This window comes from Scardinius erythrophthalmus, assembly GCF_964197995.2.
Source record: "Scardinius erythrophthalmus genome assembly, chromosome: 12".
NCBI lineage: Eukaryota > Metazoa > Chordata > Actinopteri > Cypriniformes > Leuciscidae > Scardinius > Scardinius erythrophthalmus.
The window spans coordinates 3,422,954-3,446,026 of record NC_138232.1 but is presented as its reverse complement, the minus strand read 5'-3'; the positions used below and the strand labels follow the sequence as shown (position 1 = coordinate 3,446,026).

The 23,073-nt window shown below is 38.2% G+C and overlaps 2 protein-coding genes across 2 annotated transcripts; one reads left to right on the top strand and one right to left on the bottom strand.

The window, feature by feature from the left end:
- Positions 1-284: 284 nt before the first annotated feature.
- nfatc2b (nuclear factor of activated T cells 2b) lies at positions 285-11,681 on the bottom strand. The gene is made up of 10 exons (XM_081379989.1): positions 11,388-11,681; positions 9,954-10,833; positions 9,078-9,246; positions 8,266-8,468; positions 7,306-7,478; positions 7,039-7,179; positions 4,909-4,964; positions 4,695-4,827; positions 4,047-4,601; positions 285-596 (listed from the first exon to the last, which is right to left on the bottom strand). The coding sequence occupies exons 1-10, from the start codon at positions 11,488-11,490 to the stop codon at positions 550-552; spliced, it is 2,460 nt and encodes an 819-aa protein (XP_081236115.1). The 5' UTR covers positions 11,491-11,681; the 3' UTR covers positions 285-549.
- Positions 11,682-21,233: 9,552 nt separating this feature from the next.
- LOC308699557 (E3 ubiquitin-protein ligase RNF182) lies at positions 21,234-21,977 on the top strand (the record flags this gene model as incomplete). The annotated part of the gene is made up of 1 exon (XM_081380432.1): positions 21,234-21,977. The coding sequence occupies one exon, from the start codon at positions 21,234-21,236 to the stop codon at positions 21,975-21,977; it is 744 nt and encodes a 247-aa protein (XP_081236558.1).
- Positions 21,978-23,073: the final 1,096 nt, after the last annotated feature.

The following is a 23,073-nucleotide window of genomic DNA, read 5'->3' as shown; positions in this document are numbered from 1 at the left end:
TAGTTATGTGCTGAAGTATTTGAGAATTGCATTTAAAACTTTAATGAACTTGATAACTGACTTATTAAGAATATTTTCATGAATGATTTGAGCTCTTGAAACATAAATATAAAACTGTTTTGCATTTTAAATATTACAGAAAAGCATTCATAATGCTCACATAAATTAAGAACACATATGCATCATTACGGCATCAGCTGTGTTAGAATATCTAATAGTAACTACTAACTAATTAGTTAGATTAACTAATTAGATTATGGTTTGTCCCAACAGAAAAAGTAACAGCCACTTTAAAACATTTTATTTGAAATGCACACTGATAAATATGTCACACAAGGTCGCTCTTTGATTAAAAACATGATTTGAGAAAATAGGCATTTTATATATAAACAATATTAAAACACACTGATATTATGTCTAACTTGATCTTACCAAAATCATCTCTTTGTGTACAAATCACAGATATGAAAAACAAGCAATTTAAATAGATATCAATGCCAAGACGTCTTCATCGGCCTGATGCTGTTTCATGAGGATTTGTCGTCCACATTAGAGCTTATTTTTATGAACAAGGTCCCTTCTTATAACAGCATTCACTGCAAGGAAAAATAAAACCATCATTAGTGTGTGTTGTTTGATAAAGTGCATTAATGACGTGATCAAACCTCTAACACTAAGGATTAAACATCAGTTTGCGCTCCAGTCATGCTGTATGTGTTGTTGAGGAGAATGTGCTCAGAGCCATTTTCACCTGCCGGCTTTTATCAAGACATTTTTATGATCCACATGCATCACCGAGACGTGAACGAATGCAAGGTCGGTGGGACACTGCAGTCTGCGCATCACTGTAACTAACCCTCCACTAGCTGGCAGCACAGAGTTCAACCTCATCTCTTTATCTGGCTGAGCTTCCTGTTGTTCTGCTGAGGCAAGTTAGTGGGCTAAAAATGGAAAGTTTTCAGTCTAAAATTAGATTAGGGGACACAAGGGGTGGCGTTTACAGGTATAATCAGCTTGAAATAGAAGCTAAAGCGTAGGTGGGATGCTTTGTAACACCTACAACACCCACCGCAAATACAAACATATCTTTATCTGTGGTGTGATTTTAAAATGTGGCCCACAACATCAAATATACCAGGCTTTACGAGAATAAACAACACAATTCAAGTGTATTTCCGAATGTTTTTGTGATTGCATGCTATACTAAAGATCAATAGTGTGTCCTGTTTGTCCCCGTGTGTGTTTTAGGTCTGCGAGGAGCTCAATATTTAACAGGCTTTGGCAGAACCTGAGGCACTGACCCATATAGTGGCGCCTGATAAGAGTGGCATACATTAGTGGCCTCTGAAATAAACTACTGAATATCTGCTATCAACACACAACAACAGTGACATATAAAATCCTATTTTTAAATTAAAATTTAAATGAAAGTTAAAAAGCTATGGGGACAAACTATGGTTCTTAAAAGAAACAGATCCAGTGTGACTTAGTGTGAGATGAGAAAGTCTATAACTAAAAAAAACATACAAATAAATGAAAACGAAGGTGTTTTGTTGCTATTTAAACTTTGCAAATTTTTGAAGCAAATAAGTATTTGAAAATCATTTGACGAAGGTACAAGAATGTGTATTAATGAGCTTTAATGAGAAAGAACTACAATTCCATGAAGCATTGCAAAAGACAAATTTAAAACAATGGATAAATAAGAAACTACTAAAATATTTATATCTGTTATATACAGCCTATACAGTCAAAAGTTTGAAACATTACTATTAATGTTTCTGAAAGAAGAGTCTTCTGCTCATCAAACCTGCATTTATTTGATGAAAAATACAGGAAAAAAACAGTAATATTGTGAAATATTATTACAATTTAAAATCGGCTAACTTTCAGCATCATTCTGTTTTGAATAAATGCTGTTCTTTTTAACTTTTTATTCATCAAAGATTCATGAAAAAAGTATCGCATTTTCCAAAAAAAAAATATATAAAGCTGCACAACTGTTTCCAACACTAATAATAAATCAGCAGATTAGAATGATTTGTGATCATGTGACACTGAAGATTGGAGTAATGGCTGATGAAATTTCAGCGTTTCATCACAGAAATAAATTATATTTTAAAGTATATTAAAATAAATACAATTTAAATTGGAATGATATTACTGTTTTATCTGTATTTTTCATCAAATAAATGCAGGTTTGATGAGCAGAAGAGACTTCTTTCAAAAACAAATGAATGATGTAATGATTCAAAAATGACTGCATTGGTACTGTATACCTGTATATAATATGCATCAACATATTATATGCATATTATTGCATATAATATGCAATAATATGCATATAATATGCTCAACTAAATATAATTTAGTTGAGAGCGTATTCTGTCATTCACAGCGCTTCATGGGAGTGGATGAGCACTAAATTGTTTTTTTTTGGCACAATTTGCCTTTTTCAGTTCTGTGATTGGAGGAGATTTGTCTGTAGAATCATGGGTGATGTAGTTTCTCACCAGGATTTGAGCTGTTAAAGTTAAAATCATAATCATTTTCTCATAAGGGAAGTGGATTTTTAAAAATAACTTATAAACTTATCAAGACTTACTGTGAGCTACGAGCAAATACCATCAGTTAACGATCTCGTAGCTCACAGTAGGTCTTGATAAGTTTATAAGTTATTTTTAAAAATCCACTTCCCTTATGAGAAAATGATTATGATTTTAACTTCCGGGACCTGACTGTTACATTCTAACTGAAGTGTTAGAATTGAATACATTATACAGTCAAACCAAAATGTATTCAGACACCTTCAACATTTCTCACATTATCACAGTTTATTCGCTATAGTTGAGACAATGGTAATAAAATATGAGCAGAACTCAGTTGATATTTGACTGGTTTTGTCCATCCTTCTGTTAGACTGTCTCACACATGAATCATGTTGAATATATGTCAGCTGTTAAATTAAATTAAACTACACAATTGGATAATACCAGTTTAGCTCAAGCAATGCTTCATTTTGTTCAGTCTGTGTGTAAAACGGTCGCATTAGCAATTAAAGAAAAAACATTTGATCAGGTTTTTGAATACATTTGTGGTCCCAAATTTGTATAAATGTTACTGGTAGTCACTGTATGAAGACTTTTAGTGTATAATATGTCACAGTTTACTTTATTTTGCTATCCACATTTACATAAACTAGTGCAAAATACCCGCACAAAATCATTTTTTGTGTGTGTTTTTAGTAATTGTTGGTTTGGTGCCCGTGAAAGAGACTATGAACGCTTTGAATTCAGGGAGCAGTGCAAAGTGCCCGTGCAAAATCATTTTTTGTGAGCGATCGCTGAACAAAAAAGTTCAGGAGATATTTCTTAGCGATAGCTGATTTCAACAGTTTCAATATGATAAAAAATAACTTTTATATTGATTCAATGGATTAATTGCATTTTGGAAAAAAAAAGTGTCATGAATTTATTGCATTTTTGGGAAAAAATAATCCGTTTTTATAATAAATCTTTGAAAATCAAAATCTGGATTTGAATTTATGTTATTATAACCTAAAGATGCTATGTGAAAGTTTGAAACAGAAAACAGTGGTTTTCATGTTGCCACTTTCTTGGTAAAGAAAACACATTTTTACTCAAATTAATCAAAATGGATTTATCACGTTCTGGAACCAAACTATAATATTCAGAAGTAAACAGTGTAGCTGACTGAGTGTTTTTGTCAGAATGTTTATTTTTAAACCACAACCTTCTAAAAATGATATATTTAACGATATCTTTTGCATTTCTCATCCAAACAACGTCAAACTTGGCACTGCACTTACTCGTGCCCGTGGCAAGACACCTGTCGGGTTTGAAATCAATCGGACTAACGGTTCGAGAGATATGCGAGGAACAGACACACACACAGACAGACAGACAGACGTTTCTGTAATTTATAGATAGATGAACTAGTAAAAAATGATCAAAAATGATATCTGGTGTCTGAATAATTGGTTGGACTGTAAATACTGATTGATCAGAATAATGATGCCCACAAACCATCATCCAGATAGGCCTGATCCAGGTTCTCCTGCTTGATGGTGACTCTGACAGGACTGACGTTCCTCTGGTGCTGTACGGGCAGGTATGTCTGCGGATGGCTTCGGGCGGGTGGGGACCTCCCTGTGGTGGGGGACGCCCTCGAGCCATATGCCTTCTGATGGGCCCCGGCGGAGCACAGATCAGAGACATCAAGGGTAGGAAATAAGGAGGCGGCCGTTTGGATGCTGTCACCTGCTATGGTGTGCTGGTAAGCGTTAGGCACAAACGTAGACACTGAGGTCACACTGTGTGCGGCCCCCATACATGAAGCATGACCCGGGGAGCCAGAGAGGATTCCTGGCATCTGGTAGCGAATGGATGCGTGCTCGAGGTGGTGTTGTGGGACACCGGGATACATGCCGGATTGAGGTCGCTGGTACGGCGAGCCGGTGGGCATCATACAGCCGTCTGGAAGATGACAAGAGGGAGGAGAAACGCCCATGATGGGACGCACAGGACAGCCTAACTGTGTGTACTGGTATTCTTCAACCGGCTCTGCTTTAATCTGTGGCACTGGAAAGGAAATCCAAACCATTTGGATCAGTTTTAAAACAAAAAAGCCACATAAACTTGATTATTTGATGGAAAAGGAACCGAAGGCTGCACCTGAGAGGGGCGTGTATGTGAAGTTCTGAGGCTGGCTGCATTTCTTCTTCCCGTTCAGCACGTGAAAGCTGACTCTGACTGGGTGGTAGATGTTGGGGTCCCGATATGGAGGGATTTCCAAGAACAGCAGGTTCTGATAGGAGCACAGCTTACATTAAACTTTTAAACACCATTATTGAAGACCATTGTGTGTTATTTTAGTTTGAATGCTTACAGACGTGCTTTTGTCTCTGTAAACTTGCGCCTCCGCCTCCCATATCTGTAAGTCAACTAAGACAATAAAACAGCCATTTGAATATAGAAAAAACATGCATGGGAACAATAAATATTTGAAACATCATATTATCTTCTTTTATTCTTTACGAATAACATCTAGAATCTTAAACAGATCCATATTTCCTTAACACTAGTTACACTACACTAATTATTTTGAAAGACATAAATACTTTTATTTAGCAAGAATTTATTAAATTGGTCGAAAGTGACAGTAAAGACATTTATAATGTTACAAAAAATTTCTATGAATGCTGTTCTTTTGAATCTTCTATTCGTCAAATATTCCTGATTACACGAAAATATCAAGCAGCACAACTTGTCAACATTGATAATAATCAGAAATGTTTCTTGAGCAGAATGATTTCTGAAGGATCATGTGACACTAAAGACAATTCAGCTTTGATCACAGGAATAAATTACATTTTAAAACATATATTAGTGAGCATAAGGGACTTCTTTCAAAAACGTGTTTTTTTATAACTCAGAACTAATTTACATCCGTACACCTACACACATCCTTGTGTATTCACACTATTTATTGTTCAAAGCCACAACAAATAGCTGGTCCGTGACTTCTACATAAGCAACAGAGAGAAAGTTTCATGCATAGTGGATGAAACTCCCACTCTCCTGCTGTGTGACTTCTGCTCTGCAATGATCACTTTGAGCACAGGAAAGGAAAGAGACTCTTTGCTTGTAGATGCTATCTGTGCAGAGCAAACCACATCCTCTCGCACCGCACTGCACACCTAAATGGAAAGTGCTGCTAAAAACTTTGCTTTCGTCAGAAAGAGAAGGCAATCTCTATAGGATGTCAATGTGAGTCACGGTTGATATATGCTATTGTCCTCATGGTCGTTCGGTGACACTGAGATTTCACTCAGCTGTCACTCAAAATATTCTTGACATTTTGGAACATTTCTGGTGTTTCCCCCAAATCAATCAATTCATTTTACTGAATTTAAATCTTTCCTTGTTTTTTTTTATTTAATTAATTAGACTTTTATTTTCATGCATCTACTTCCATATTATGTCAATGTAAGTGTCTTCTGTCCTTTGTAAAACATTGGTTTTAAAAATGCTGTATCAAAACTTGCCTTTATGTAGCCTCTCAAATAATATGTTATTAAACTTGCATGCATAATAATTGTAAAATAATGAGAAAACTGTTAAAAGTAGTTTTAGATTTAAAGTTTATCACATCACACCGCAGGAGCTGACAACTTCCCAAAAGTGTTTCATATCACCTACCAATAAACATAGTTCTAGAATTAACGTTATGTACAGTGTGTGGGTGTTGTTTGAGGTTTCTGACGTCTTTAAACACTGAAAGACAAACTGGCGGGAATATGTGTGTTTATGCAAGCTTTGCAAGGCTTATCTTCTTTTTTTTTCTTTCACTCTTGTGTTATTGCAAACATTGGCCAAACCAGACTGCAATCTACCATACAACCCAGCCTGGACCACCGTTTTTCTCAGCATATGCAAAGCACATCAATACGACTTCAAACAAATCATATGCTAATCTTCTCCACAGATGGCTGATAGTGCCTGGAGAAGTCAAATATTAAAAGAGTTCAATGTCGATGGTTGGAGCTGTTAACACGCTAAAGCACAAAAATAGTAGTTGAAGGTCTACATCCACCATTGTAAACTTTTTTTGAAAGCTATTCATCCATGTAAAATGAGATTAGGATCTCCCTATTTAAATTTATTTAAACTTCACAGATTCGTTTTCACTGAAACTGTAGACATAGTGACGTTTGTGTGTCTTTCAGTCTAGAGATACAGAGTTTAAGTAGCCTATTACATGATTTGGATTTGAACAAAAGGATTTGGATACTTAAAAATGTCTTAATGTTATTGCATCAGATAATAGAATATAAAATCAACAGCCATTTATTTTAGTCTGTCTTCTAATGCGATAGTGTTCAGACATTTTTAAATGTGCCGTAAGTGTCTGAATACACCAGTGACGACATCTCTGCTCTCTTAACAGCCACTGAAATACCCATTGGTGAAGTAAAAGTGTGACCAACCCTCTCAGCGAAAAAAGAGTTTTACTCACCATGCGTTTTCTCAAAGAAGATGACTTTGGACTCTGAAGTGAAGTTCTGGCCCCTGAGGATCATCTGCAGTCCACCCAGAACCGAACAGCGGTCCACGTCCTGACGCTCTACCGCTGGATGCTCATGGGCCGACCTTTGAGCTGGAAAACAACCCAAGGCATTCATGCATTTAATATTGAAAATATGATATTTGACCATTTTGAAAAACATGCATAAAAAAGTATGGTTAAAATAATGAGTTTGAAATGAAAAGTTACAATGCGTACAGCACTCAATAGTCTGTGAGGCCACTTGGAGAGAGAGCCACTGGCCTCCGGGTTGAGGAACGTGGACACGGAAGACCATTCTCACTCGGGTGTTTTTCCGTCCCACATCCGTCTCTCCTTTCTTCAGCTCAATGTCGGCATTTCTCAGTTTCAGGATACCAGCACAGTCAACTCTAACATAGACATAGGCATAGACTTAGCATGCAAAACTCAAAAAAACTTTTATCACTTCCTGGTATCAATTTTTCTATATGCTAAGAACTGAAACTATCAACTATCCTAAACTAGATATAGTGGAGGCTATTTGTCACTTTATTTTTTTTTTCAGAATATTTCTGCATGTTTATTATTGAAAGTATTTTCTGGTGCATACCATCAAGTTTTGGCTAGTGAACATTTCCACCATTGCAACTGGGATGGTTTTACACTATATGGAGTAAGTTGTCATAATAAGAACCTGCATCATGCATGTTATAGGCTATTTAAAAGGTTTTCAACTACATTTAAAACAAATATGGAGTATTAAACTGTTCACGATGCAACAAATGTAAAAGCTGCTGAACCACTGCTTTATAGCTGAATAAAATTTATTTCATAAGTGACAAATTTTGCAATATCAACACTGTTATTGAACGGAATTTTAATAATGTAGAGCTGCTTGTTTCATAACTGATTAAATTTAGTTACTGGACTGACTTGCGCTAAATAAAGACACTATTGTCTTTTTTAGAGGTGCTTTATAGCAGAATTTGAGTTTGCATCATCGATTCTGTCATTTTCCTCTTTATTTCTGTAAAGCTGCCTTAAAACAATCTGTATTGTATAAAGCGCTTTAAAAGTGAGTTGAGTTTTGTATATTTGACTCAAAACCTCACAGCTATTGAGATACAGAGCTTGAGACAATTTCCACATGTGACAACTAGCCCCGGTCTTCTTTATATGCTATCATTATCTTCTTACACAACTCTCATGTTCTCCTTGGGTTCCAGTGGCAGCTCCAGGATTTTGGTCCCGCTCAACAGTCGTTCCTGACTGTTGGTGGTGACGGTCTTGCCGGTGATGCGGTGGACCTGGTAGAACGCGTGAGGTCTGAGGTTCCTGTCGTCAGCCGTGCCGATGAAGATCTGCAGAGCCAGCGGCTCCGTCCCGGTGTACCCTCGCAACTGAAACGGTTTATAAACCACAGTTTATATCTACACATGCTTTACACTATTCTAACAATCAAAAGGTGATCTAATGTGATCTAATTAAAATGTGTGATTGAGGTTGCATTACAAAAAGGTTGCATTCCTGTAACTGGATATTTAAATGCAAATGTTGCTCATTTTTAGTGTATGCATGAAGTCACAACACTTTTTGTCTTCATTTTCAACAGTAATGATGCCATTGCTCTGTGTGAGATATGCATACAAGCTGAGTGAAAGGTTTAGTCAGTGTAGATGATATGACATATTGGCACAGCGATAGCTAATTTCCCTAACCATGGACACCGTACTTCACGCCCGTAACAGGGAAATAACGTCACCACAATCATTGCATTATCTCTCTGTCTTCACCTCATTTGTCTTATCAAGCTCTTCACAGAGACAGCCATCTCAGTTTCAAGTCTTTAAATCGCTCACACAACCGTTTCTGCACATTTTCACACGCAGCGATTCTCAAGAATTGTCATATTCACTCCCCACGCGTCCTTATAGAAACAAACAAAACCAACTTTTCCACCCTCCCACGACTTTGCTTCTTCTAAATACACAGCTCTGTCCTCATTTTACCTGAACGACAGGATGGCCTCCGGCAGATGCTTTGACGGCCCCTCGGCTGCCCTCGGTCTCGTAGTGGGCCCTGTGATGTTGTCTGGGTTGAACGTCTATCCTGAGCTCATACTGTTCACTGCTGCTGGGAAGAGGCCAGTCCAGCGCAGGCAACGCAGCCACTGGCATACTGAGAGATGAGATACCGTTTAGTCAATCACAATAACCATCACAGATCACTGATTTACTAACTTCATAATAAGCAGGAGGATCTGGGAATAAGAATCCACGTGGGCCAGGACTGTAGATGTGCACACATTTTAATCTTTGCACTATTCTGGTTTACTTTGAAAATCTGGCTTTCCCAAATTAAACTTATTGCTCAAAAGGTTGCTCTTTCAGAGCTCAGGCTAAAGACTTTGTCTCAGATGTTTCTCCCAAACTATATTAGAAGAAATAAAAATAGACACATTGATAAACTAGTCGTGCAGTAAAAGTATGAATATGGATAGCAGCTCAGCTCCATTAATATTTGGAGAATTTGATTAGAAATGCTTGAGTTTATATTGAGATTTCTGACTTTTGATATTTTTATAAATCTGAGTACAATTTGAGATATTTTTAGACACATGTAATGTAAAACTGAGGCCTTTTTTTAAAATTCAAAATCTGAGAAACCAAAAGTCTCCAATATGACTCTCCATTTAATATCATTGCTGCCGGGAGAAATAACAGATGTACTGGGAAATCTCATTTCCTATGGGTTGTGGTGCTGGTTATAATCAGTTGATTGTGTTTTTCCTCATTTATAAGTGGATAAAGGCAGCTGCAAAATGTATAAATGCAAGACTGTTGCTTTGTCACTGACTGATTGGTTATTGATCGGTTATTTCATACCTACAAACCCCTGCGAGAGCCTGACTGGACCAGTTGGCAGGCATGAAAAAGCATGACTCCATAGTGAATTCTTTTTTCACTTCCGTCATGGTTGGGAACATGCTCGCCTGGCTTTCCGTGTAGACAGAATACTCTAGATTGGGTCTGACGATCTTAGTAGGGATTGGTTTAGTCAAGCTGCTGAGGTTGTTCAAGGAATCCTCCAAGTTTGTCATTGGATAGAACTCAGGGGGGTCGTCTCGGACAAAATGGAGGTTTTGAGTCTGAACGTAGGTGCGTTTCCCCTGTGGAGAAGCCGAGCGAGAACGTGGAGAGGATGAGCGGCGGTCCAGGACGGTGTCTTCTGTGATGCTGGTGCGAGGAGACGTGTTGGGAGAACCTGAAGCTTGGATGGCCTGCAACATCGGGCAAAGGTCGGCTTCAGTCACTCCGACCAGACTTCCTTCACCACCTCCGGGAGAGATGCATGGAGAGTACGTTCCTGGAGAATAGCCATCTGAATGCCAGCTAGTAGAGGAGGTGCTACTAGCAGGACTGAGGCATTGGTTCTCCCTGTAGGGCATGTCGTACCCTGGAACGGTGAGCATGGGCCGATTGATGTTCACAGGGTTGGTGAGGACATGGTCATGGTGGTGCAGGTCAGGGCAGGTGATCTCAATTCTCGGGCGGTTGCCTTGGATGGCTCCAGGGTGAGCGGCAAGCAAAGAGGAGTGACTGAGAGACTGTCTGAGATCAGATTGCTCGTAAGGGAGAAGGTCATCGGTGGGGAAATGGTTGGAAAGCTGGGCAATGGACTCTTCTCCGTAAAGAGAAGGGTCTTGATGAATGCATGGGGAAGTTTGATTGGTGCCATGGTTGGAGGGGACGCCAGAGTCATCAGCTACAAAAACAAACAAACAGGAAAACACATTATCAGTCATTTCACCATGTTTTAGCTGTGTGAATATAGCATTATAACCAACTGCATATTTAGAATAGAAACTTCTGAACGTTTCCTGTAACTAAGTAGGCTCTTCTTTACTAATACTTGAAAACAAAACAGTTCAGCTGCAGTGAAAAGTTTCCACTACATTTTTGGTTTCACATAATGTGTGTAACCCACTTTTGAACCCAATGCATCGTCTTCTCCAACTCAAGAACGGAAATGCAAAATGTTACAATATTATGACGGTGATATTTAACGTTAATTATTTGAATTACCTTGGAGTATCATAGTATGTGGTAATCGTACAGCACCATAGAATGATAAAGTATCATTACTGTAAGCTAGCCTACTATTTTTGTAAGGTAAATGACAAATACAAAGACATTTATTTATTTTGTACACAAGTAAAATAATTAGGCTAAGTTATAAGAAGATAGGGAAATAATTGTTATGGGAGGAACGGTCTAAATAAAATTATGATTAATAATTAGTGATATTCATTCACTAACCTTGGTCATCTGGAGGTAAGTCACCGCCAGGTTGATTGTACAAGAAAAGTAATGGAAAGTCCAGTTCTTCTTGACCGTCGATATTTTCGTATAAATTACTCATTGGATAAGTTTCCAAAACAACGCCCCCTTTAAAAAAAAGTTATTTGAAAAGTAAAAAGAAACGAAAAGGTTGCAATTAATCAATCCCACGATAGTTTCCGAGAAATAAAAACGGTTATAGCGATAGTTACGCTAGTTTCTAAGGCAACGGAACGAACTGTCAGTCAGCCGTGCTCGCGCTCTACTGATGATTCGATAGCGTGTGAGAGCGCGAGAGATGCTGAGCAGGTTCCTGTTAGAAAAGAAACTCCCTCAGAAACACTCTGCGACCGAAACTAAGAATAAACCAAACATGCATTCGATTTCTTATTGTCAGAATGTTATAGAAAATGATTCTGAACACTCTAATAAGTGAAAATAAATTAAGTAGGCTAATTATTGAATGAGTTGAGCATCTAATTCATCTGTAAAGTAACACGTATTTTGACTCTAGGTTATGCTTTCATTGTGGTACTTGTTTAGAACGAATGCATGTATCGTTTCAATTACGATTTGGGCCTTTATGATTTAGGATAACCTGAATACAGGCTTACAGGTATAGTATATTTGAATAAATCGACTAGCCTGAGATCTAATTTCTGTCAGACTCTTAAAATCGCCCCAAGGATATTTTTAGAAATGGCAGATGCAAATGATGCGAGTCTTTGTTTTTAAAGTGATTCCTGCCGTTTACACCTGTCCATCCTCATGCCACCTTATGGGTTCTTTAGCAACAACAATGGCTCCATCTACTGGACTGCCCTTGGAAAGCGTCTTCATCAAAATGAGTACTTGATATGGCATTTCAAGCAGTGTGGCATATAGGCTATATAGTACACACCGCATTTAAAATACATCCCACTGCACTGCATGAGAAAGTGTAGGGGAGAGTGCAACACTTTTTGCATTTCCTTGAGTTTCTCAGAGACTGTTTGTATTGGAAAGACAACATTTAATGAAATATATACCCACATCTCTTAGCCACACACACACACACTGCTGCAACATGTGTACATATCACAATATAAGTACAATTTATACTTGAATAGACAAAGTCAAATTTTGCAAGTGACCCCATAAGGAGAGGGTTGCACTTGCAACATTCGTTAAAATGTATTTATTTAACGAATATCATTTTCAAATGTTCACTAAGTTAAATTTGCTGTATAAAGACAAAGACTTGTAAAAGGGGAAAAACATTGTCACGTAACAAGGGTTTTGGTAAATTATCACAATACATTTGAACTACAATAATATTTTTAAACTAAAATCAATGCACTGAAATGTAATAACAGACTGCTTCTGTGAAAGCTGACTGAACGCTGTGTGTTTAAGTGAATGTTGGAATATATTCTTGCAAAGTCATGTGGCAAATGTCAAAGTCTTTTGTTTTGCCTCAGACTTCAGTGTCCTGCCTTTATGCCTCACTGTATTTGCTGTTAACATCGGCACAGAGGGACACCCCTATTTGTTGTGCATTTCCTCTCTTGTGGCATACACTGAAAACACAGAACATCAGATGTATGCCTGGTCAGATTTTTACTTAAAAACTGTTTACTTAAAAAAGTGGGAGATAACTGACCATTAAAAGGGTTTCTTTACATAAAACTATAATTTTGTTATGTTATGACAAGATTTTACATCAATATTATGATAAGGGACAGTTGCAACAGCCATGATAAAATTTGCTGTTAGCTGACACAATAGTTTTTTGACACATGCAATGCCTTTTAGAAGCTAATAAACACTGATTAATGATGACTTTACATGCTTCAAGCAAACAGTTTAGACAGTCTGACAAAAAATCTGATTACAATATATTTATACAGTACTGTGCAAAAGTCTTAGGCATGTTAATACCCCCCCCCCCGACTTTTCAGTCAGTTATTTATATCTTTTGCTGTAGTGTGTCAGTAGGAAATATCAGTTTACATTTCCAAACATTCTTTTTGCCATTAATTGTAATAATCCAGTGAGATTTGTGTATGCACAAGGAGTCTGACAACAGCCGGTATGATCGGATCTCGCCATCATCGAGTCCGTCTGTGATTACATGAAGAAACAGAAGAAACTGAGACAAATCCAGAAGAACTGCGGGAACGTCTCCGAGACGCTTGAAGAAACCTTCCTGCAAAGCTTCCTGAAAAACTATGTGCAAGTGTACCTGGACAAAAGCCGTTTTAAACGCAAAGAGTCGTTACACCATATATTGATTTGAATTAGTTAATAGAAGTTAAATCATAAATATATTCAATTTGTGATTTTATTTTTGAAAGCATTCTCACTTTTACAGCATTTGAACACAAGTGCCAGTACTTTTCATAGTCCTGTAGCTTTGCAGGAAGGTTTCTTCAAGCGTCTCGGAGACGTTCCCGCAGTTCTTCTGGATTTAGTCTGTCTCAGTTTCTTCTGTTTCTTCATGTAATCACAGACGGACTCGATGATGGCGAGATCAGATCATACCGGCTGCTGTCAGACTCCTTGTGCATACACAAATCTCACTGGATTATTACAATTAATGACAAAAAGAATGTTTGGAAATGTAAACTGATATTTCCTACTGAGACACTACAGCAAAATATATAAATAACTGACTTAAAACCATTTTTTTGGGGGGGGGGGGGGGGGGGGGCTAAGGCTTTTTTAACATGCCTAAGGCTTTTGCACAGTACTGTATATATATATATATATATATATATATATTTTTTTTTTTTTTACTTGGTCACCATTTGATGATGCATCATCCTGCACATGCTAAACTTGTATCTAAAAATGTTACAGTTTAAAACCAAATGCACATTGTTCTTAAGGGGTGCATCTTCCCCCATGTTACCCTATCCATTTTATAAAAGGTTGTTAATCTGTTGTTTTTGCTGTGTCATCCGCCATGTTAACTGATTCAATAAGTGTTACTGTCAGGGGTGTTACTGATCCCCAAGTGTAACACCACTGACAAACGAGCATGCCACACATTGACACATTAATAAGATGCATGTCTTTAAATCCTGCTGTTATGACCTTACATGACATTAGAAAAAACACACACACACACACACACACACACACACACACACACACACACACACACACACACACACACACACACACACACACAAATTAATATAGCACAGTAGATTTAATATGTGCTTGATTAGCATTTAAAAATGCATTTTAAAAAATTATTTAAGAATGACCCATTCGCGTCAAAGTAGCCCGTCTTCGCAGTGCAGCGCTCACGTGCGTCCGGTACAGAGAAAGTCAAACGCGTTTGTTCAGTGAGTGAGTGGACACCGGTCGGAGCGCGCGCTGGCTCCTGTTGCCACAGCAACCACTGAGGAGAAATCCGTGCAGCTTCTGAATCCGTAGCATTACCGCAATGAGGGGGATGTAGCAGTTGTGCTCGGACAGATGGGACCTCAAGATTGACTGTGACTCACCATAAAGCGAAGAGAAAAAGAAAATGTGGCGGTAATGGACGACTGTTATATCAGACTGGAGCGACGACGCTTTAAACGACGATCCGCAATCAGGACCTGAGGGTGAGTGTCATTGCGGATTATAAACGCGTACAGCTTATTATATAAACCGTGATTCTGTTCGTTAAATTATTTATGTGCATCAAATGTTTATATGGGTCTTAAACACATAATCACGTTTCCACGCGACGCATTCGAGGGACATTTTTTTACGACGCCCGCCGAAACGCGACTTTTTTCAAAGGCAAACGTGTGACAAATTTGTTTTAATAATTAATTGCATTTTTCCGAGCTGTCATTTAAATATTAAAGCGACGTATGAGTTAGAAAAGCGATGTAAAATCGGCAATAACAAAACCACGGTCCAGCGATATAGTTATTTACGTGATTAGCTTGCCACTACTTGTGTGTTTTTTATTGCAAAAACTAAAGACGTTATCCAGTATCAATAGGCTGTTTTTCCTGTTGATCTAATAAAATTCATTAGAAACGATAAATGTAAAAATACCTGTTGGACCAGCGATGAACATTATAGTAGCTAAATGAATATATTTGAATCTAGATTATGCAAAGTAATTGCGGAGACTGTTGAAATCTTATTAGTTCGCTTGAAACAGTATCTCACTTTAATGGTTTTATAAACAGCTCATGTAATTAAAGGCAATTTGCATAGGTTTTACTATTAAAATTACTATCTTAAAGCAAATCTATCATAAGTCTTGATAGACTCTTAAATTGGTCAAAATCTTTCTCCCATCGGTACCCCAAAATAATAAATGAATAAAAGAATTATATGCCTATTTCTTTGATCACAGTATGTACAAGTCAGTTATTGTATTGAATACATGATATCAGACTCCTCACTAATGAACTGTGAACACAGTCATCGAGAGAACTAAGAGGGAGAGAAAGAGACTTAGCATGTTATATAATGTCTTACGTGGAGGATGAATTGTAATTACCTCACTGAAAAAGCCTCTCGAACGCCATCATTAATAGAGTCTGCCACTTTAAAGAGTCAGTTCTAGGTGCAAGACACAAACATATTCTTAAAACTATAATACATGCTTAAGAGCAACATAATTGTCTTGCTTTCACGAAGAACATGTTGACAGAGCGTGGAAAAGTGCTTTGCACCTCAGAACCCCGATTATACTTATTTATGGCAATTGTGTTCAGTCCTGGCAATGTTCCTGATTGCAAAAAGGCATGTCTTAGCAAAACCCAACGGCCACTTGGGAACAGGTTGATCATTCACGACTTTTAGTTGATGTTTTTCAGGCAGTGGCCGGCATTACAAAACATCTCCCTTCCAAATCTGGGCCCGATGCAGATATAGATGTACCCCTTCCTCCAGGACTCAGAGAGAGTCACTCTAAACTAGGCCACTGGTTACCTGTGTGTGGTTTAAACCTGCGCTCGAGGGAACCGAATGGCTAAATCACCACTGAGCTGTCACACAAAATTAGGAACAACTACAACAACAACAAAAAATAGTGAGCTTTCTACATAGGCACAGTCACAACAAAAGATACCATCTATACCTGTATCTATAATAAAAAAGTAAATGGATAAGCTATGGTTGCACAATATACTAATAAATAGCATCTCTTCTAACGGGTTGAACAAATCTGTAATGCTTTTATAGTAGTTTACCTTCATCACAGTCTGATATGCTTCCGTTCGGTTGTCAAGACAAGGGTACATTTAGTGCTGATGTCCGGATGGCTCCGCTGGGTGCAATGAGTTGCTGTCAGTCTTGGCATAAATTAAATTATTGGTCAAACTGAATGGATAGATGAGATTTATTTACCTGTATTGTGCAATCTCGTTAGTTTTACACAGAAATCAAACGTAGGAGCATTGCTGGCTCATTCCTGTCAAGATGTTGAACTCAGTGCCAAAATTAAGATATTTATCTGACACTTTCACCCAATTGACTTTCTTTATACATATCCCAGGTCTTATTTTGCAGTTCACATTATATATATATATATATATATATATATATATATATATATATATATATATATATATATATAAAATGTATATATATATATAAATGTTTCCATAATCCTATAAAACGTAGGCCAGATAACTATTTTTATTACTGTTGTAATGCAGCCTTTCTAAAATCTTGCCAATAGTTAACAGTAATTTAATGCTTGTAACGGAAATGATAGCACATAACAATAAAAATGAAGAAATGTTACCATTTGATGCATGAAGAGATGCTCTTGAGGATGAACTTGACCTTTAGCCTCATCAAATGTGTGCCAGTTTCAGGAGGGATCCTGTTGGATAAAATGGATAGAAGTCCAATCCTACATTTTTAAATACCTTGTTATACTTGAAAAAACATCACATTACATAAATACAGTAAGTTCTGGATGCTATTTAGGCCTATGTTGATTCTACATCTAGTACTGGTAGTGCATATTGTTGCTTTTTGTGTTGATGATTTTATAATTCTCCTAATTCTGCCAGTTTTAGATCAGTCCTTTTCCTGGAGATCATTGCCTTCCTGCAGGATTTAGTTTCAGCCCTTTTACCCGCCTGTAATTCTCAAGCATCAGTTACACATCTAATGTGTATTTGTTTTGCACTAGCGCAAAAAACCCCCCCAAAAAACCTTCCTGTCTTGGTCGTAATTACCATAAATTAGAGATTACAACACGTGACATTCTACTCAAAGTCGTTCACATCGTCGGACTGACAACCAACGCTTTCAACACCTGAATGAATCTCCAACGGTCAGGTTAGTTAAACATTCATGACTTGCTCAATATGAATTTTAATGCATTTGAAAAGAAGAAACAGATGGGTGTACTACTTAATTTTTAGGCCACATGTAGTTATGCCCTTTTAATGTTTGCCATTAAATAGGCTTTATCGGCATATCTAATCTAACTGAACTACTTCAGTCATATTTGGTTTGTAAACATTGGTTGTCAGCCAGTTTGACTTTAATGACTGATCAATGATCCTTAACATGAGCATCTAGGCTCTAAATCCAGAGCTTCATTCTTTTGCTTGAAGTTGTTATATACTCTAGAGATTGCACTTTATTAAAATAGCTGAAAATAAAGGATTATATGTTCCAACTAACATGTAAAATAGGAAGCATTTCAGAAGGGCTGCATGCTCCTCAAAAGGCTGACGTAAACACGGGAGCCGGCAGGTGAGCTGGTATTATTTATGTAACCCACAGCACCAGGACACAGATGGTGTTTTCCTGTGAACGCCCTTTGCATCTTTATTTCCGCTTCTCTCACACAAACACATAGCCTACACACAGACGCAATCGTCTCCTGTCGTTACTGACACACACCGGGTCACCAAAGCAAAATGATGACAAACACCAACTGATGCTTTTCATCATTTTCACTATTCAGATTCAGTTATTTTAGAAACCTGACACTCTGACATCCTGAACAGACAATGATTTAAACGGATAGAAATTGATTTTTCATTACAGACCTCAGGATTGAGAGTCTGAGAGTGAATCTCCCAAATGTCAATTTCACCTCCAAAATAATAATAATAAAAAATATATATATATATTTTTTTTGCATATAGACAATTAAGCCTATTTTAGGACCCTTAAGATTTTTTATTCTGACATTATCATGACAATTAAGCACATTTCCTCTGTTTCCCCCCCCTCTCATAATTCGTATCACTTGAGTCAAGGAGGTTTATTATTTTTTAGTAGTTTCCATTTTATTACTGAAATGCTGCAGTGATTGTTATTTAATTAAATATGAAGGCATTACAACAAATACTGCCATGATATACACTGCCCGGCCAAAAAATTATAATAATTGCTGTTTGGATTTAAACAGGGAAAATGCTTAAAAGTCTATGATTGGATCTGATGGAAATAAATGTTGTGATGTTATTTCCATCAAGAGGTGCATCAGTTTTTGGTGCATCAATGCAAGAGTCCAGCACTCTGTAAAGTCTCCTCCAGCACATCCCAAAGACTTTCAATGAATTTAAGGTCTGGATTCATTCAAGTGTGAAAATTATTCTTCATGCTCCTCCCAACCATTCTTTCACAATTTGAGCCTGATGAATCTTGACATTGTCCTCCTGGAATATGGTCATGATGTGTCCTCCTACGTGATTGTTTAAGAAATGAAAAGCTACACACTCCATCAATTAGGGTTAGAAAGACTATATAACATGCAAGAAACAGAATAATCACTGCAATATTAAGCATTTGCCTATTTAAATCCAAACTGCAACTTTTTATATACAGTATATAATACTTCTTATTTCTTTAATACCACTCTGACATGTTTGTGAAAGACGTGTTCCATAAATGGAAGCATTAACTAATTTAGGCAGATGCAGATGCTTGCCAGTTCAGGCTGCACACACTCCAGTTTCTTGCCAATGTTTATTTTAAAGCCAACATTATCATAAGTGCAGATCCAGCCCCTGAATTTCAGCATCACACAAATTGCATTTAAAAATAGCGCATTATTAATCTGAACAAGAACCTTGATTTACAAGCCACTTGAAAACTGCAGCCTTGATCTAAGCATAACTTAGTTAACATATTCCACTGCAAAGGCATTGATTACTCAGCTAAATGTAGATGTGCCTTTAGCATGTATTAACTCTCTGCCGTTTTAATGGCAAATAAAGTCTGTGACGGTAGCGTTCTTTTAACCTTCACTCCCCTTACTTGATCTTGGATGTCATGTTTGACCCACTGGCTTTTATTCAACAGAGTGTCTTCTGCCATTTATGTGACCTAGCTGAAGAACCCTTAGAGACAAGCTGCCATATAATGTCAAAGTCATAATTTCAGTGCATCTCTGTGTCCTCGACTGTTGGACTTGAGTGTGTGACAGTCCTTATCACAGTCATCAAGGTTGGGGGGGCTGTATCCTCTAGCGCCGTACGCATGCTATTTATAGACCGGCTTCAAATTCTAACAACCTGCGCTTTGAGACATGGAAAGAGATGGAGGAAAAAAAAAAAAAAAAATGAAATGTTTCGTTGTGGGAAATTAAATTTGAATGTTCGGTTAACATCCACTTGCATCACTTGTTTGCCTCTCATTGTCAGATTGCAGAAAGTCACGTCCACAGTGAATCAGGAAATACAGGAGCTAATTACGTATGCAATCAACTTTATACGCCCTCCGTCAGCCTTCGCTTGAATGGTTTCGACACACCTACGCTTGCCGAGCATCTCCTTTAAACGTCCCCTCTGATCAATAAACCAAATATCTGGGGTTCAAGTTTAAGAATTTTTCATTAAAAAAAATCCATGATCAATGATCAGCCATAAATCTGAATACTGGGAGGGACAACTATAACTGTTTTTGGAGGGCAGTGTGCATGCTTACACACACACACCCCTATGTTGACACTGTTATACGCCTGATAGGAAGGGCTTGACGAATATAAGGGGTTTTTAGCAGTGCTGGCTCAATGACATTACAGGGGTTTTACTCACAAGAGGTAAGTCTAGATGTCAAGCGTTCTTCATTTCACATAACACAAATGTTTATGTTTTTGAAACAACTGCATTCTTATTGTATCTAGGTATCACCTCTGTCTCTTCTGTTGTTTTTTTGCAGAATGAATGAAGATCTTCAAGAACTCCAAGGACAATATGAGCTTTCATAGTTGAAGGTCATAATCAAGTGAAGCCAATACTGAAAGAAAATATCAGTTTTCAGGATGATTCTGCTGACTTTCTCTGAAACTGCGATTCTTCCACCTCATTCCTGAATCAACTATGGATAACAACACAAAAATATGCACTTTTGCCCAGACTCTGATTTCACAGGAATTGGCAGACGCTTGACAAGCCCTGCGATGGAATATTTTTTGGACCTCTCTGGTGTCAACTATATTTATTTATCTTTCGTCTTTCTCTAAAACAAAAAAAAAATGCTGGAAAAACCCATGTAAGTTTCTGAATTGCATGCGAACAGTGAATGAAGATACTCATTTAGCATGCACTGAATTTCTGTATTGTATCTTTAACATACTTTGCTTGTCATACATATATCAGGGTGTCATATCATGGACATGTACACTATGTTAAACTTTCTGTTAGGACCTCTAATCAGCATTATGTGCTGCAAGCTCTTGTAAAAAATGAATTTGAGCAATTATTTTTGAAGAAAAACAAACACAAAGCAAAAAAAAACAAAGGCTACCTAGGACTCTGCTTCAGGTGCAGCTTCTACAGCGCACTAAAATCTGCTTAATTTGAACATTCGCACCTGCTTCCCGGCTCTTGCCGCACTTCATCTCTCAGGATGAGCCAGAAGTCCGACTCAGAGACCGAGAGCTCGCAGGCGCCTGTGATTTACACAGTAGAGGAACTGGAGTGCAAGATCTGCTACAATCGCTTTGACACCCGTGCCCGCAAGCCCAAGGTGTTGAGCTGCCTGCACCGCGTCTGTGCCAAATGTCTCAAGAAGATGGTGGAGCTGGACTCTTCTCCGAGCATCATCAGCTGCCCCTTCTGTCGCCACGAGACTCACGTCCCTGACGAGGAGATCTGGCTTCTTCAAGACGACAGCAACATTCTGGCCATCCTGACTTACCAGGACCGGGCTCGTAAGAGTGGTACCGCACCCAGCGGTGAGGTCCTTTTGACGCCCAACAGCCTGAGTGGAGGAGAGCAGGCCCACAGCTCCTCCGATTGCCTCGTCATCACAATCATGGAAGTCCCTGGAGAGTCTCAGTCCTCTGAATCTATGAGCATGCTGAACATGGTGCGCTTGTATCGGCCAGCCAGCCTGGACTCCTTGCCTTGCCACCTACCCGTGCAGAAATGTCGGGCGTGGACGTCCCGTTCGGTTCCCCGCTTTCTGATGGGTTTCCTCTGCCTGGTGTACTTCAGCTCGTTGCCACTGGGGATCTACTTGCTGATGATCCAGCAGCTCACGATGGGAGTGATCCTGGTCAGCCTGGTGCCCTCCACCCTGGTCCTTTGCGTATTCTATGGCTTCTGCCAATGTTTGTGCCACGAGATTATGGAGGCCATCGCCACATAGCACCCTGCAATCATTGGGCTGATACTAGCAAGACCTGTAAACGAACAAAAGCCAAATGACTGATGCGTATCCCAGACACCACATTTTGTCCGCCACACCTCACTATACCAGCATCTACCAGTGAACTCCTTGTAAATCACCTCACATTGTATGCAGGGCCAACTATACTTGTTTTTAGCAGCTAAAGCTTGATTAGCAGCAGGTATTGATTTTGGACTGCATCAGAACGCTGTGGTTTTGTATCACGTCTAGCTCACCCAATGGGTCTTCAACAACTGTGATATAAATAACGCGCAACAGATAATGAAGTCCTTCCACACTTTAATATGGAAACCACAGGATGTGTTCAATAATTCTAGACGAATTTGTTCATTTTCTGTTATCTATCTGTGGTATAATTTCAATCATTGTCTCAATGTTCTCGTTGAAGTTCCTAGTTGCCTTTGTAAGGCATGTCAATGGCCAAGCTGTAATGTATATGTAAAGTAAGTGATTTTGTGTTTGTCATTGCTATGAGAATGAACAAATACTTTAAAGCCACCTGTTAGATATTCAATAAAGATTCTTCCATATCTAACACTAGATAAAATTATCAAGTGCACGTACCATACTTGAAGACTTGCTAGATTATAGTTCTGGAAAAGACAAGAAAAGCATACATTGCTTTTGCAACTGATCTCCTAAAATATCATAGCTATTAATGAATGCGTTATATACGAGGAATACCCTCCTACATCACAATTTTGAGTGTGAAGCAGATTATAATTATGACTAAGGAATTATGTGAGTGCCTATTACAGCTTTGCTGTTTTGCTAACTGAATGAACTAATATTCTTGTGTTGCTCAGGAGACTTAACCCATGGGAGCGTACGTGTTGCATCAAGCGAGACACAGCTTTCAAACAAGCCCAAGTAATCACAAGAGAGTCAATAAAGGATCCCCGTCTGTTCCTCCACAATACCATACCACTCTCCCTGTGGACAATTAACTTCACAGAAACCATTATGCACAGCACACACACACACACACACACACACACACACACATATATACAGACAACCGCACACAGAAAGTCATTATGCATGGATCTCTTGA

Coding starts and splice junctions, on each gene's coding strand:
- nfatc2b (XM_081379989.1), bottom strand. CDS start 11,490: ATGAGTAATTTATACGAAAATATCGACGGTCAAGAAGAACTGGACTTT. Junction 10,834..11,387: donor CTTACCTCCAGATGACCAAG/GTTAGTGAATGA, acceptor TTGTTTTTGTAG/CTGATGACTCTGGCGTCCCC. Junction 8,469..9,077: donor GAGGCCATCCTGTCGTTCAG/GTAAAATGAGGA, acceptor AAACCGTTTCAG/TTGCGAGGGTACACCGGGAC.